General features: G+C 56.7%; 1 protein-coding gene across 1 annotated transcript in view; it reads left to right on the plus strand.

The window, feature by feature from the left end:
* LOC121672935 (protein FAM83G-like) overlaps nt 1–15,746 on the plus strand; it is a 17,866-nt gene continuing 2,120 nt past the window's right edge. Inside the window, exons 1-4 of the mRNA XM_042045873.1 lie at nt 1–1,147; nt 7,457–7,624; nt 11,048–11,172; nt 11,943–13,389. Coding sequence (XP_041901807.1) covers nt 653–1,147; nt 7,457–7,624; nt 11,048–11,172; nt 11,943–13,389 — 2,235 coding nt within the window. The 5' untranslated portion in view covers nt 1–652. The remainder of the gene's footprint in view (nt 1,148–7,456; nt 7,625–11,047; nt 11,173–11,942; nt 13,390–15,746) is intronic.

The raw sequence follows: 15,746 nt of genomic DNA on the forward strand, positions 1-15,746 counted from the left end.
CTCTTTTCACTTCTTGCTGTTACCTGTCCGGCCCCGGCACTGCGCGCTGGCAGGAGCCCCGAGCCGTGAGCTGCCAGGGCGATGCACAGGAGGCTGAGCGAGAGCGTTCGCCGCCGAGCAGCCCCCCGGCTGACCCGCTCCTCCAGGAACGAGAACCAGGGACGGCACCTCGGCCGAGAAATCCTGCTCTTCGCTGCCCTGCATTGAGCCGCTTTTCTCTTTGTTTCTTTCCCACTTTTTATTTCACCCGGTGTTAGCGTTGTCTTGGGAGAGCGGAGGATGAGGAGAGAGCGGACCCGGGGGTGAAGGACCTTTCTGGTGCTGTGGGTACACCTGGGGCTGTCTGCCTCGTCACGCAGCCCCTGCTGTGGGAAGCTCCGCGTTTTCCTTGCCTGGAGCCCTCTCGCCGCGTGGAGCCGGGAGCAAGCCAGAAACCAAACCCTCCTCCCCGGCAGGAAGAGCTCCGGCGTGGCAGGAGCCGTTGGAAAAGGGAGCGGTGCTTTTCCCAAGCTGCGCATTGGGCCGGGGAGGGTGAAGCAAACTGTGCATTTAAAGACTGGAGAATAATTAATTCTTCATTTATTGCCGACATCCGGCGCTCGCTGGGGGCACAGAGCTCCCTCGGGAGAGGGGACCGGCGTGCGGGGTCACCATGGCTTTCTCCCAGGTGCAGTGCCTGGACGACAGCCACGTCAACTGGAGGTCCAGCGAGTCCAAGCCCGAGTTCTTCTACAGCGAGGAGCAACGCCTGGCCCTGGAGGCACTGGCTTCCCGTGGCCCCGACGCCTTCTATGAAGTCCTGAAGAGGGAGAACATCAGGGACTTCCTGTCCGAGCTGGAGCTGAAGAAGATCCTGGACACGCTGGAGACGTACGACCCCGGCTCCGAGTACATCCCGCGGCACGGCAGCAGCGGCGGGGACAGCGAGGGCGATCGGAACAGCCAAGGGGACGAGCAGGACGTGGCCCCTTCCCTGGAGTACTGGCCCCAGAAGTCCGACCGCTCCATCCCACACCTGGACCTGGGCTGGCCCGAGACCATCGCCTACCGCGGGGTCACCAGGGCCACCGTCTACATGCAGCCACCCATCGAGGGCCAGGCGCACATCAAGGAGGTGGTGAGGAAGATGATCTGCCAGGCTCAGAAGGTGAGGTGTGCCGCGGGGACAGGGCAGGATTGGCCCCAGGGCGTCCTGCTGAAAGTCCTGTCCAGCCGGGCAATCCCTGTCCTGCGGGAAGCTCTGCCCAAGCAGAGGCAGCGAGGCCAAGCGTGCAGGTTTTTCCTGGTAACCAATATTTGGGGATGGGGTTTTGCTGAGGATGCTCCTAGCCTGGATCAGCACTCCCTGGGAGCAGCACAGCCCTTCCCAATATCCATACGGCAGCATCGTTCATCCCAGGGCGCCTGTGGGAAAACCGATGGGGAGAAAAAGGGGTTGAGCTGTTCTCCAGCTGTGAGCCCATGGTCCCAGCCACTCCACAATCGTTATTCCCGGTGTGACAGCATGTGACAGGGCACAGGAACCTGGGATTGTGCTCTGGCTTCAGGCCCTGGGTCCACCAGCTTCCAGCACATGACCCTGGGGTCACGGCCTGGCCTCAGTCCTTGTGTCCACCATCCGTCCAGTCTGTGACCCTGGGACAAAGTAGTCAAAGCTTCTGGTCTGGCACTGACACACACAAAGATCAAGTTTGGCCCAAGATGGCTGCGGTGCTCCAAGCTGCCTCATCCTGGCTTTCAGAGGAAAAGGATGAGCTGGTGAGTGGGACAAGGCTGGGCAGATGCTGAAGGAATTTGGGTTGAGACTTGTCCTCCCTGTGGCGTCAAACCAAGGAGCAGGGAGTGGGGATGCCTGAGCATCCTTCCCGTGGGCAGGAGGACCAGGGAAGGAGGGAGATGGTGCCATGTGTTGAAGGTCAGCAGAGGTGGGCAGAGGTTGTTGGTGTTTCCCAGTGACCCAGCCCTGGTCAGGATGTGCAGCAGGGGTTGGTACCTGCTGGTTTCTCGGTGCTTTGAAGCTCTTTGAGTTCTGTGTGTCCGATACTGTGAGACCTCCAAAGAAGGAGCTTCCCAACCCGGAGGATGTTCCAGCAGGGAAACAGGGAGATCCTGCCAGGGTATCTGTGGAGCAGAGGGGACAGGCTGGGATGAGTTGGGTCCACCTGGCTCCTCCAGAGGCAGTGCTGGGGTTTACAGATCCTGGTAGGAGAGAGGGAAACCTGTGACATGCAGCCAGCAGAGCCTCTTCAAACCAGCTCAGGCAGAAAAATGAATCTCCCAACACAACCAAGGCAGCAGGATCACGGGAATGGCTGATGGGGGTGTCAGGGCTGCCCCACTGTGGGCAGGAGGCATCTGTGGTCACTGTCACCTCACGAAAGTCAAGGTGACTTGTCCTCACCTGTGACATTTTCCCCCACCAAAATGCTTTGCAGCGAGGGGAAAGGGAAGGGAGAGCTGACATCCCATGGGATGGAGGATGGGAGAACAATCCCACAACAAACAATGTCTCATCTTCGGGTCTTTCCGGCTGCCTCTGACTCGGGCTTGCAGCTCCCGCCTGGCTTTGCCTACTCACCGCTTCTCACCTGCCCCCACGAAAACGGCTCCTCCTGACTCATCCCACACCCTGCTCCTGCTCGAGAGCCGGCGGCTGAGTCAGGCATCGGCACTTCCCCACCTCCCCTGGAGCCTCTCCAGGACACAGGGATGTGGCCATGGTTGATGCTGCTGTGCTCATCAGCCGTACCTTGATGCCCCCTGAGCAGGGCTGGGCTCTGTCTCCCGGTCCAGACAGTCCCTGATTGTGGGATGAGGCATGGTGACACCACTGGTGACATGCAGGAGCCTGCTTGGAGCTTATGGCACCTCAGGAAATGTAGAGATGGGTGAATGCTTCATCCTGCAGGGTCTGGGGATGGCAGGAGTTACAGGGGCTGGAAAATGGGGTTCTTCCATGGTCTCCTACCCCGTATTTGAGGACAGAAGTCCCTGCAGCTGAACTTGCTGTCACACAGTGGAGCCCAGGTGACAACTTGTGGGTGCTCCTAAGGGTGGGGGACACTGGGCTAGACCACCCTGCCGGTTTCTGCCAGGGCTTAAGGTCTTCACAGCAGCTCAGAGGTGAAAAGGTTCGGCTGAAGAAGCCGAGAGCGGACAAAGGGACCGTCCTGCTGCCACCATCAGATGTCACACACACTGTCCCTGTGCTCTGTCCTCCCTGGGGAGATGCTGCTGAATTGTCCCATCCCAGCAGGCAGTGGAAGCGCTCTCCATCCACGTGCAAAGGAGTGCAGGCCTGGGAGAGGTTCACTGTTCCCTGCCAGAGGGTGACCCTTGCTCCAGACGTCGTCCCAGCCGCTCGCTCTGAAACGCTACCGGTGCCAACCCCCAAACCCCGCCGTGCGAGTCACTGTCCCAGGGCCAGGAGAGCAAAGTCCTCTGGCGTTGGCCCAGCAGAGTTCAGAGCCCATGAGAGCACTGCTGATGCAGGAAGGTCACGCAGGCAGAGCCGGCGTGAGGAAGCCGAGGGCTGTGAGGCCGCTCTGAGGGTCAGAGGAGCCCTGCTGCTTGCAGGAATGCGGCCAAATGCTGCCGAGTCCAGAGCCTCTATCCCAGGTGTGCCAGAGAGGGAGATGCAAATGATCCCCTCCTCTTTCTGGGAATGAATGGGAGAAAGGAGAGGCAGGTTCCTGTGGCCACGTCCCTGCTCTCCCTGAAAATCCCATCTTTGTGGCCAACAAGCAGAGGTGGTGAGGGATGTGGAGCACCAGCAGCTTCCCCCCAGAGACCTTCACCAGGTCCAGCCATGGCACGGCCGTCTCTTCCTTGCTGGGGATCCCCTTGGGCTGCAAAGTTCACAGGGTGGACCTCAGGAACAATTTCTTCATGGACAGGGTGGTCAGGCACTGGAAGGAGCTGCCCAGGAACGTTTGGTGTCCCCATCCTTGGAGGTGTCCAAGGAACGACTGGATGTGGCACTCAGTGCTCTGGGCTGGGGACAAGTGGTGATGGGTCCAAGGTTGAACTTGACAATCTTGGAGATCTTTTCCAACCTTAATGATTCTATGATGGGCAGGGAGGAAGATCTCTCTCCTCCTCTCCTCTTGGTTCCCTCTGACCAGAAACCAGAGCACAAAAACATTGACCTGGGCTCAAAGCCACTGGAAAGAGCAGTGACTCTGACCTCCTCTCTGCACTTGAGGTTCCAGGTTGGGATTGTGGTGATATAATTACCCTGAGCAACTTCCAGCGAAGGTTGGGAGGCCCTATTAATTACTGTTTACAAAATCTTCTGCTGTTCCTGGATGAAAGGGTCGACAGGGGAGAGCAATTATTAATGTTACTTGTCCCACCTCTCCTCCATCCCAACATGCTTCCTCTAATTGTGCCTTGGTGCCTGCCTAATTTATTAAATGCCCACGTGGTGCACCCCAAAAGTCATTATCTGATGATTCATAGTGAGACAATAAAGAGCTGCAACTTCCTCTATAAAACATGATCCTGCAGTTCATGTGCTCATCAAAGCTGTTCCAAAAAATCCCAACAGCATTTGCCCAGTGTCCAGGGGGATAAAATGCTCACTGCTCCTCAGGGTTTTGGGACCCAGCACCTGCACAACTGCTGTATCCAATGGATCCTGGCAAGATAAGCTTCACCTGTGTGGGCACTGGGAGCCTGCAGCTGTAGATTTAGGGCTGATTTACTCTGCACCCTCCAGGAGAACAGCAAAGGGATGGCAAAGCTTCCTGGGATGATGCAGCAGCAAAAGGGCTCCAGGAAAGGGAATGTCCCAGCACCAAGCACTGCCCTGGCAGAGGTGACAGGGACAGAGACAAGCTCACTCCTCACAGCCAGGTGGCACAGTTTGCTCCAGACAATGCCATTCCCCAACCTGCGAGGCAAGGAGCACACAGGATTTCACTGCTCTGGAGCAGACAGGCCTCCATTCTTTGCAGATTATCCCTGTGCCAGGCTTTGGCATCCCAGGGCTCAGGCGCAGGCAGCCCAGCAGCAGATTTCACCTGGACAAGGACAGTCACCACGTCGGGAGCGCTGCCAGTGCCGTCCTCGCTCTCCCGGCCTGCCTCACACCAGGGCAGTGTTGGCACGCTGGCCTGAGATCCCGGTGACAAACCGGGGCCAAGCCTGTCCTGCAGGCAAGACGCGGTGGGGAGGGAAGCGGGAGCTGAGCGGTGACAGGATGCACCAGCTGAGTAGGAGGAATTGGGTTGAAAATGTGGGCGACTGGGTGAGAGCTGGGCTCCCTCCCCATGCCCGAGCAGGCCACCCTGGGCCACTGCCTGCTGTGCCCTGGCTGCTCACCACCCCTGCGTGAGCAGGGCTGGGGGTGGGGACAGTGCCCTGCCCACAGCCCTGCAAAACTCCTTCACATCTTCAGAGCCACAGCTGCGAGCCAAGGCCTCGGGAATGCTGGGACCACAATGGGAAAATGCTCTTTTCCCTCCAAAATGAAGGTCAGCGCTATTCTCATCCCCATTTTACAAGTCCTCAACTTTTCCTGGGGAAAATACAGCGCACGGGCAAAGTGACGTGAACATGGAGCATCAGTGTCAGAAGCAAATCAGCTGCCACCAAGCCTTTTTCCTCAAGCCAGGCACACACTGTCCCACCACAGGTGTCCCTTACCCAGGACTCATGGAAGACAGCTCAGCTCCTCCCCAGTTCCTTGCTGAACACGGCAAATCCAAGCCCAGAGCTCCGAGAGTTAGCTTTAAACCTGTCCCACTTTGCATCCATACAAATCCAGCAACTGCCTCAGTTTCCCCACCAGGACAAGGAGGATGAGCAAAACACAAGAATGGATGCACAAGGGAGTGAGGATTTAGCCTTTCACAGCAAAACCTGGTGCGAGGCTCTTGGGTGAGGATAAATGGGAATTCACTTAAAATCGACTGGCAAAGCCATGAAGTGCCCCCTCACCTGGCTCGCTGGCACCTCCCAAAACACTCCTGTGTGGTCAGGACTGGGGACACCAGGGTGGCAGCGGGGACAGCAGGGCTGGGGCTCCCCACACAGCCTTGCTCTTCCCCCCATCGCCTGCAGAAAAGAAAGGGGAGAGCCAGCAGTGTCATAACAATCTCCTGCTTAATTAAAGCTCTCCACGTCCTGTGGCACAAAACTAATTAAAAGGCAGCTCGGTGCTTTGAGAGCTCTGGACTGGATGTGTCTGAGTGCGCAAGCACCCAGCACCATCCCAATCCCTTCCTTCCTGAGGGAGGAGCGTCTTGGGGTCTCCCTGTCCTGCTTGTCTCAGCCACGTGCTGTGGCCAGCAGGGCCCTCCTGGTAGGGTGAGTGGCCAAGAGCACCCATCTGCCCCCAGCCCAGGGCACCTCCAGAACAGCCACAGAGATGGGAGCACCGGCAGGTTTCCGACCATGGGACAACGACAAGCCAGCACCCTGATGACAGGACTTTTCCCTGGGATAAGGGAGGCAGAAATCCCTGTGGAGTTGCCCTGGGATGCTCAGCTGTCTCCAGCCCCTCTGCCTGCCATATCTCATGAGCTGCCGCTCACCACCACGGGTGATGCCATCGCCAGGAAATCAAAATCCGTGGGCTCAGAGCAACCTTTGGTGCCCAGTTAGACATTCCAGTGCAATTCCCAGTGTGGCCCAGATCCATTATCCTATCACCCATGGGACTCACCCTGTCTGTGGCTGGGAGAGCAGCAAACGCCCTGGGTACAAAGGCAGCTCCAGCTTGTGGATACTGGTGACGCTGCCGTGTGACAAACACAGCTGTCACCGCTCAGGGCCTGGCACTACTGTCCTGGCTCAGCTCCTTCCATACAGCCTGGGAGGAAGGAGGGATGCTGTGCAGGAGGAGCAGCACCCCGGGCTGGGCAGTGAGACCAGGACAGATGGACACACCACTTAATGGTTGGGCTTGATGATCCCACAGGTCTTTTTCAACCTTAACCGTTCTGAGATCACTGCACTGCAGGTCTCTCCTTCTGGTGATCCCTGCAATGCTGACAACCAAACTTCTCAGCCAGAAACTGGACTCTGAATTTTGTGAAGCTCGTTAAAGGCAGGAAGGTTAGATTCACCCTCAGTAACTAGTTTTTCATGAGTTTATTATGCTATGAGCCACCACTGAAATTGTTAGGGTTGCAAAAAACATCTGAGACCATCAAGTCCAACCATGAACTCAGCACTGCCAGGGCCACTATTAAACCATAGCCCCAAGTGCCACATCTACCTGTCTTGGAGATCAAATTTTCCACGGTGACAGCAGAGGAGTGGGAGTGGGGATTTCTCCTGTCCACTCTCAGACTGTCTGGAGCTGGGGGCAATCCTGGGCTCCCCCACCCCAAATCCCAGCCTCCTACAGGGAGCACATTGCTTTGGCTCTCACAAAGCAAGCGCTGACTCTACCTTGGGTTGTCCCCAGCCATGCTACCCAGACTCATCTCACCTCTCCCCTCTCCAGGTCATCGCCGTGGTCATGGACATGTTCACTGATGTGGACATCTTCAAGGACCTCCTGGACGCCGGCTTCAAGAGGAAAGTGGGAGTCTACATCATTTTGGATGAGACCAATGTGAAGCACTTCCTTCAGATGTGTGAGCGAGCCCACATGCACGCTGGACACTTGAAGGTAGGGATGACCAGAGGTCTGAAGCCAGGGAACCTCCTCCAAACATAGGCAGATAATCAGAGTTATCAGCTCTGCTCCCTCCTGTCTTGGGGAATGACAACCCCCATGGCTAGAAGAGTTTAGTCCATTTTTCCTGTAGCCAAAGCTGGGGTTGATGCCCAAATTCAGGAGCAGCAGAACGGAGGGGAAGGGGTGAGAGGCGGGGATGTGGATTTGCACCCAGCAAAGCTGCATGCAGAAAGCCCAGGGGGCTGCTGGTACCCAACCAGTGCTGGGATTGGGACAGAGACGTGTTTGGGGGGTGCAGCCCCACAAGGGTGGGCACAGCAAAGCCCAGGGCAAACCTGTGAGCTCAGCTCCTCCTGGGGAATGAGCTGGCAAGAGGGAGGGAGCAGCAGATGCTGTGCCAGAGCCAGATCTGTGCTGTCACCAGCTCCCTGCCTGCTGCTGCCCCAGGGGCAGGACCGGCAGCAGCAACCTCCGGCCGGTTCTCGCGCTTTCAGGCTCTCCCGCAAGTCAGAGGCTGGAATTAAAAAACTCGATTTTCCCCTTTTCCGGAGCCTCCGCCCCAGCACAGGGCCGGGAGCGGAGCAGTGAGACTCCCACACTGCCTGAGGCCCCAGCAGCTGCCAAGGATGCCCTCACTGCGCTCGTTGTGCTGGGCAGCACACGCTGGAGGGACTGATCTGCCCGCACATGCCGTGTTCTCCGGCCACAGATGCACATGGAATCACTCCTGTGCACCAATCTCGTGTAAAACCAGGGAAGGCAAAGCACAAGGGGGGAATCCTGGCAGTGCAGGGGTCGTTCGGAGGGGGCTTGGAGCAGCCTGGTCTAGTTTAAGGTGCCCCTGCCCATGGCAGGGGGTTGGAATGAGATTTAAGACCCCTTCCAATCCAAGCCAATCTGGGATTCTGTGATTCCCCTTCCGTGTCCCTGTGTGAGCAGGGGGTGCAGAGAAAATCACCTGTCACAGAGCTCATGTGAAGGCAGAAGAAGGGGCAGAGGAGAGGACAGGGGGTTATTTCAGCCTCAAGAGCAGCAGCCAGAGCGGGGACCCCCACTCCAGCCACAGGACAGTGCCAGGCTCCCCCCTGGGCACAACGCTCCCATCGCCAGCATCGGATGCAAACACACCAAAGCAGCCCCACGGCCTCACTGGGGGCTTGCAGACCCCCCTCTCCTGGCCACGATCACTCAGCCTCGCCTGTTGCTCGGCAGAAAGGTGATGTTGCTGCTCCTGACGTCAGCTGGCCACGTGCCCGCTGCCAAATGCCCGCCGGGAAGGCCCGTGCCTGGGCAAGCTCCCCAGATTTGCTTATGGTGAGGGCCAACCCCTGGCTGAGCAGGAACACGTAGGAGCCACGACACCCTCACACCTGGCTGGCACGAGGTGGGGTAAGCGGGGGCTCAGGGACCCCCACGCGGGGAGCACCGGCTGGCCAAGCCCCACACCTTCCCCAGCTGCCGTGCCCGCCGGCCTGGCTTAATTGCTGCTCCCAACAATTAAAGCAAACACAGCAGAGCTTTTACCTGCGTCCAAACTCCCTGAAGAGTCTGGGATCCCGCAGGCTGCTGCCGCTTCAAGACCAGAAAAGCCAGCGCTGACGCACTCCGGTGTTTTCCTGCATTAGCAGCCCGGTGGCAGGACTGGAAAAGCAGGAGAACATCTGCAGAGCTCGGCAAATGTCTAGAAGTTGGGATTTGCCACATACTGCAGCCAATTCGCTGGCACGGGATGCAGGAGGAGGTGAGGAAAGTAGGGCAGAGTCTGGGAGCTGCTTCGTAAGCCAGGAGATGTTAACAAAACGTCCCTCGTTATCTCGGTGCCTTTGCTGGCAATTAGCAACCGGCTCGGGCAAGGCAGGCACTGCGTTGAGCAAAGGGCTGCCTGGGGAGTGATTCACCCACCCCGGCTCCTCAGCCATCCCGCTGCCTCGGCAGGGATTAAAGAAGCAGGGTTTACTTAACAGCAGCTATACACCAGGAGCCAGGAGGAAAAGGGACCGGCACTGGGTCCCTGAGAAAAACCCACGGCTGCTCAGGGAATTTGGGCAAAGGGTTGTCTCTGAGTGGGAGATCGATGCCCAGGCTGGTGATGGGCAGAGGGTGAAGCCTCAGGTGTCAGCTGCTCTCCCAGCAGCCCCATGGGTAGAGATAACAAGGGACAGGGATGGGAATTGCCATCCCAGCCTCCTTGCCAGCCAGCTCCCAGCCCCCTCAGTGCAGCACACTGACAGAAATTAGGGTGCTCAGCAGCAGTTTCCCCCCAGCCACAGCAGGCAAAAAGGAAAATGCTATGAAAAAATTCAAATACACCAAAATACCCTCCAAAATTTCTCTGTTCAGTGTATGAAACTTCTCTGGAAACAGGGTCAGGAAAGCTGTTGCTTTCACATCATCTACACTGAATCCTCCTGCCAGGTGTGGGGGAGCAGCGACCAGGGGTGCACCTGGGCTTAGGGCTGTGCCCAGTCATGGTCACAGGGAGAGAGCCCAGGAAAGCAGACGAGGAAGGCTGGAGGAGGGGAAGACAAATATTTTTGATGCTTTTCTTCAAAAAATGAAACACACAGAAAAACAGCCAAGGAGGGCATGACCCAGTGATGACACAGAGCCTTTAGCAACAGCATTACCAACATCCCAGCAGGAACAGGAGGAATGCAGGAGCTTTCTTAAGAAAATATTTTCTCCCCACCCAAAAGGAGCCCAGTTGCCGTAGAAGATGCTATCTGCTCTGCTGTGGAATGTGTCCAGAGACAGGAGCCAGACTGGAGATAAAAAAAACACCAAACATTTTCTCAGAGCCAGGGCTGCCCCACCATCCCCGAGTTCCCTGAGGAGGAGATCCAAATCCATTCCAGGGACCTGCTCCCACATCACCGGGTTTCATTTCCCCAGGGTGACAAGATGTTGCTCCACTGCCTGATTTCCCACCAGCCCCGAAAAGCAGGACTATATGCCCAAATTTAGGAGCACAGCAAAGGGGGAGTGTGGTGGAGGACAAACCCGCTGCCAGCAGGTCCATGTGGGCTGTCCTGGGGTCACCACCTGCCCCTAAAAGCCCCTGTAGATCTCCCACTGGAAGCAGTTGTGGAACCTCCTCTCCCATGGTGGCGTTTGCATGGATTGCAGGAGCTGGGGAGCGCTTGGCAGCACCATCACACAGCACTCGCCCACGGACACAGGGGCACCGAGTTCAAGAGATGGCAAACACAGCCTGGCACACAGGCAAAGCAGGAAACTCTCCAAGCTGAGTCCATGGTTCACTGCGTGGCCTTGGCCTCCTCTGAGCCGGCCATGAAGAGCGTTCCCACTCCTCAGAGGGGCTGTGGAGCATCCAGAGGGGCTTTCTAGGAGGGGTGGATGATGCTCTCACACCAGCCCTTGGCTCCTGCTCACACCTCTGCCTTTCCTTTGCAGAACCTGCGCGTCCGCAGCACTGGAGGGACAGAGTTTTTCACCCGCTCAGCCACCAAGTTCAAAGGGGTTTTGGCCCAGAAGTTCATGTTCGTGGATGGGGATCGAGCCATGTGTGGATCCTACAGGTAAATCAGTGACATCTCCTCTTGCCCACCCCCTGGAGGTGTTGGTCAAAGGATCGACATGAACCCACGTGGTCCAAGACCCCAGGACCCCATGCCAGACTTGCTCTCCTCCTCCTAAACTGGGAGATGATTTTCCAAGCAGATTTGGAGTGGGCCCCAAGGGGTTCCCACTACTCCCTACACCGCCAGGCCTAGGACACTCGTCCATCTCTGAGGTGGTGGGACACACCAAGCGTTTCTGTGCTGATGAACACAAGGAAGGACCAAAGCACCAACTGCAGCCAGTCCCAACTCTCACACCAACCTCAGCTTTTCCAGTCAATTTCCTACACAAAGTATTTTTCAGTTTGTTCAAAGGAAAACTTACTTTGGTAAAAAATAGACCAGCCCTGGTCAGGTTTTAGGTCTAAAAGACAGGTTTTATAAACATGGAGCTGAAACATTTCCTCATTTCTGGCCATAACAAATAACAAATCCATTTAAGAGTCATTTTTTTAACTAACCCAAACAGATCAACACCAAAGTAAAAAACTGGCCCACTGCAAACGCCTTATATTTTTACTTCAAGTCCCACTGTGCTCAACACTTCAACCCTTCACTCTAATTTGGGATGGAAGCTATTTCGTCAATCCCATTATTATTATTATTAATGTTTACAGTGAGATCACGTCCCTGCTGGCACCGTCAGTCCCCTGGGGAAAGCCAGGGCTGGGGAGAGGTGTTATTTACCAGCAAGTGCTCAGAGAGTCTCCAATGTGTTTCTGTTTCAGCTTCACCTGGTCCGCGGCAAGGACAGACCGAAATGTCATCACAGTCCTCTCGGGCCAGGTGGTGGAGGCATTTGACAAGCAGTTCCAGGAGCTCTACCTCATGTCCAAGGGGGTGAGCCTCAAGTCCATCTCCATGGGCGAAGAGCCCGAACCCGAGCCTGTAACGCTGCCCTCCGTGGTGCCGGTGACCCCCGCCAATGCTGTGGTGAAGAAGCTGATAAACCCCAAATATGCCCTGGTGAAGGCCAAGAGCGCTGACCAGATCAGCAAGACCTCGTCCGAGAACCAGGACAAGAACCAGAAGACAGATAACAAAGGCAAAGCACTTCCCGAGGGCCAGGGGGGTGACCGGCATGGTGACGTGGCAGACCTCTCCCTGCTCATCCACCCCGGCCTCCTGAACCTGGAGAAAGCCAACATGTTTGACTACCTGCCCACCTGGGTGGAGCCTGACCCCGAGCCTGGGAGCGAAGTCTTGGGCTACATCAATATCATTGACCCCAAGGTCAAGAACGTGAAGCTCTCGCAGATGAACCGCATCAAAGTCTGCGACGTCTCCCAGGCCAGCGCCCAGCACCGGCAGATGCTGAAGAACAGGGAGATGGAGGCCAGGAAGAACTCAGACCATGAGCCACCTCTGCTGTCCCCCAGCCACAGACAGATCCCACAGCCCCCCATGGAAGCTCCTGCAGCCCCCACTACCAGCCCCATCGAAAGCATCAGCTGGACAACGAGGCAAGCAGGGACATTTGCCACTTCACCGTTGGGCCACCACTTGAAGCCACAGGAGGAGTCCTTGGAGGATGTCAAGCCTCCAGTTCCAAAGCCAAGGACCGTCCCTGTTGGTGTCCTCATGACCAAAGTCGTTACAACCTGTGACAGCAGCACTGCCCTGGAGGGTGACACACAACCACCACTGACCGACCAAATGGGTGTGAAGCAGGCGCGGGAGGAGAAACCCAACCGAGCCTCAATGGAGACCTGCCACGTCCAGCCAGACCGGCCAGTGGCAGCACCACAAGAGGACAAAGGGCCTCCCTGTGCCCACAACGGGCTGGGAGAAGAGGAGGAGGAGGAGGAGGAGGAGTACATCACCCTCAGTGACCAGGAGAGCTACTCCAGCAGCTCTGCTGACCACAGCTATCGCCGCTCCAATGCCTCCTCCATCTCAGACGAGTACTTCGAGGTGAGGGATCGTTACGGGCCCCTCCGGAGAACCAACTCGGACGTCACCCACAACGGGGAGATCCTTCCCATGCAGAGGAAGCTCAGTGACCCTCACATCAGCCGGGGCACCTTCCTCAGCCCCCTGGGCAGCCTCCCGTCCCTGAAGCACATGCGCTTGGAGGACATGACGAAGAGAAGGAGCAATGCCGTGGAGATCAGGCATGTGCTGCCCCACAACATCCTGGATGGCAACAGCTCCTACCCCAGCAGTGCCGCCCAGGTAGGACTTTTTGCTATAACTTTATGTTTCTCCACCCTACGAGGGCTGCAAACCTGGAAGTGACCCAGTCAGCTCAGCCAAGGCGCAGTGTCATCCCGACCTTTGGTGTTGTCCTAGATGCTGAGATCAGACTTCTCATGTAGGAGAGTAACACCCTGCACGTGGCCCTGGTCACCCAAGAGGTGACCAAAGAGGTGGTGGCCACACCACAGCTCTTGGTGTCCAGCAATGGGGAGGAGTTTGGTGATTAAAGATCACCCCACAGCACTGGGCTGGGGACAGAGCCCAGCAGCTCCAGGCACATCTGTACAGATGTGCTGGGACTCGCTGAGCTCCATCCGCAGTGGCATCATGCCCAGCTAGGGACAGACTGTGCATGCAGGCGTGTCCTTCTCAGGCTTGTTTTCCAGCGCCTTGCCAGGGTGATTAGCATCAAAGGGAAAGCGCTCGGACACATAATTAGGCAGAGCAAGACAGCGGAGAAACAGGGACAGCAACATCTGTGGGCGAGTGCCACAGTCAGCAGCTTTGTGGCTGATCCACAAGTGACGCCAGACCTTGTCACCACGCAGGGCCAGCACCCTGCTGCAATTCCATGGGAAGCATGCCAGAATCCCAGTGCTGGGAGCACAAGGTCACAGCAGCATCCCCACCACAGCCGGAGCATCATCCCACCCAGGCAGGGGTGATCACACTGTGATCCCCCTGTTTCCACCCAAGCTCTGCAACCTCTTGCACCTCTGCCAAGCATTTTGGTTTCTCAAGGCTCCCCGCCTGCTGTTTTTGGGGCATTCAAACCCCCAGGGCTAAACCAGCAGCTGAAATCACTGAAACTGCCTGGGGTTACCCTGGCTGAGCATCTAATCTGTATTTACAGGGAATTAAATTTACTATCCCAGAGTCCACTTGCTTCTCCCTTCCCAGCCAGTGACAGGGAGCTTAGAGCTTTAATCCTCGCACATCAAATACCCCTGAGCCCTGCAGGGCAAGGAGCACCGAGCTCTTTGATGCTTTGTGACCCAGGTCCCAGGTGCCACCTTGCTGGGGATGGCTGGGTACGCTGGTGTTCCTGCAGTAACTTGTTCTGGCCCTTTGATGAGAGGCAGATAATTAGCACAGCATCAGGGTTAGGAAAGCCAGCATTCGGTGGAGAGGTGCAGGGAAGAGTTTCTCCCATGTGTAAAAATAATAAATTGAAGTAACCCTTGATTAACTCTCGAAAACTCAAATCTGATGGGAATCGCCATCAATTCCCCCAAATGTTTTTTTTTCAGGGTCCGTATTTCTTATGTCCTGGCCCATTATCCAGTGTGGCCCAAAACACAGGTGGAGGCTCACTCAGGGCAAACATCGTGTTTTCCATGTCATGGAAACCGATTTCTCTCTCAGTTTCTCTCTGGAATTCACCTTCCCTAAATACACAACCCCATTCACACCTGGATGCACAGCAGGCTCAAGGAGAGTGCCAGGGGCACCTGGGTCCTCGCCTGTCCCTCTCCCACCTGCAGAGCCCCTGCTCCTGTACAGAGCAGAGGTTTCCAGACAAGCCCCCTCCCATTCACCCCTCAGTGACAGCAAAAATCCCCACCCCACCAGTTCCACGGCCACATGGGGGGCCCTTACCTGGGTACAGGACCCTGCTGATCATCCCTGGCATGATGATGAGAAACAGGGGCAGCATCTTCAGGTAGCTGGCCAGGATGGAGCCGGCCTTGGCGTGGCTCAGGTTTTTAGCAGAGAGTGACCGCTGGACGATGACCTGTGGAGAGCCAGGCAGGAGGGCTGAGCAGCACCAACATCTATTCCACATCAGCCTCTTCCTTGCCAAACTGCATCCCAAACGCTGGAGCCACTGGGCATCAGGCCCAAATGCAGTGTAGACATGCACCCAACCCACAGCAGGGTTCCTCTCCAGACCAGTAACAGGTTGGGGTTACACCGTAGCACCAAAAAAGCCCAGTGCAACCACAGCAGCACGTCCTCCTGCCAGCAGCAACCATTCCCCACCACCACCCTCCCCCCTCTTGCCCCTTCTATCCAATCTCCTCCCCAAAGAGTGCCCACAATGACATGGAAACCGAGTCCAGCCTCCTCCTCCCACAGATCCTCTCAAACCATCACACCTCAAAGCTCTGGCCAAGCTGTGTCCATCCACAACACAGCCACCCCTTGGGTTTTGAGGCAATCCCTCTTAAATAGGAAACATCCATAGGAATTGCTGATTCAAAAGAGCTCAGAGTCTCTCCAAAGGCTTCCAGAGAAGTGCTCAGCACTCAGCAGGATTTAGGCACTCCTGAGCAAGCACTGGCTCATTCTGCAGGCAGGCAGGAAGGACAGGGTGCCAGTTCCTGGGGTGG

Source organism: Corvus kubaryi, unplaced genomic scaffold, assembly GCF_017639235.1.
Source record: "Corvus kubaryi isolate FWS band 111438036 unplaced genomic scaffold, C.kubaryi_AGA036_p1.0 65055, whole genome shotgun sequence".
Classification (NCBI taxonomy): domain Eukaryota; kingdom Metazoa; phylum Chordata; class Aves; order Passeriformes; family Corvidae; genus Corvus; species Corvus kubaryi.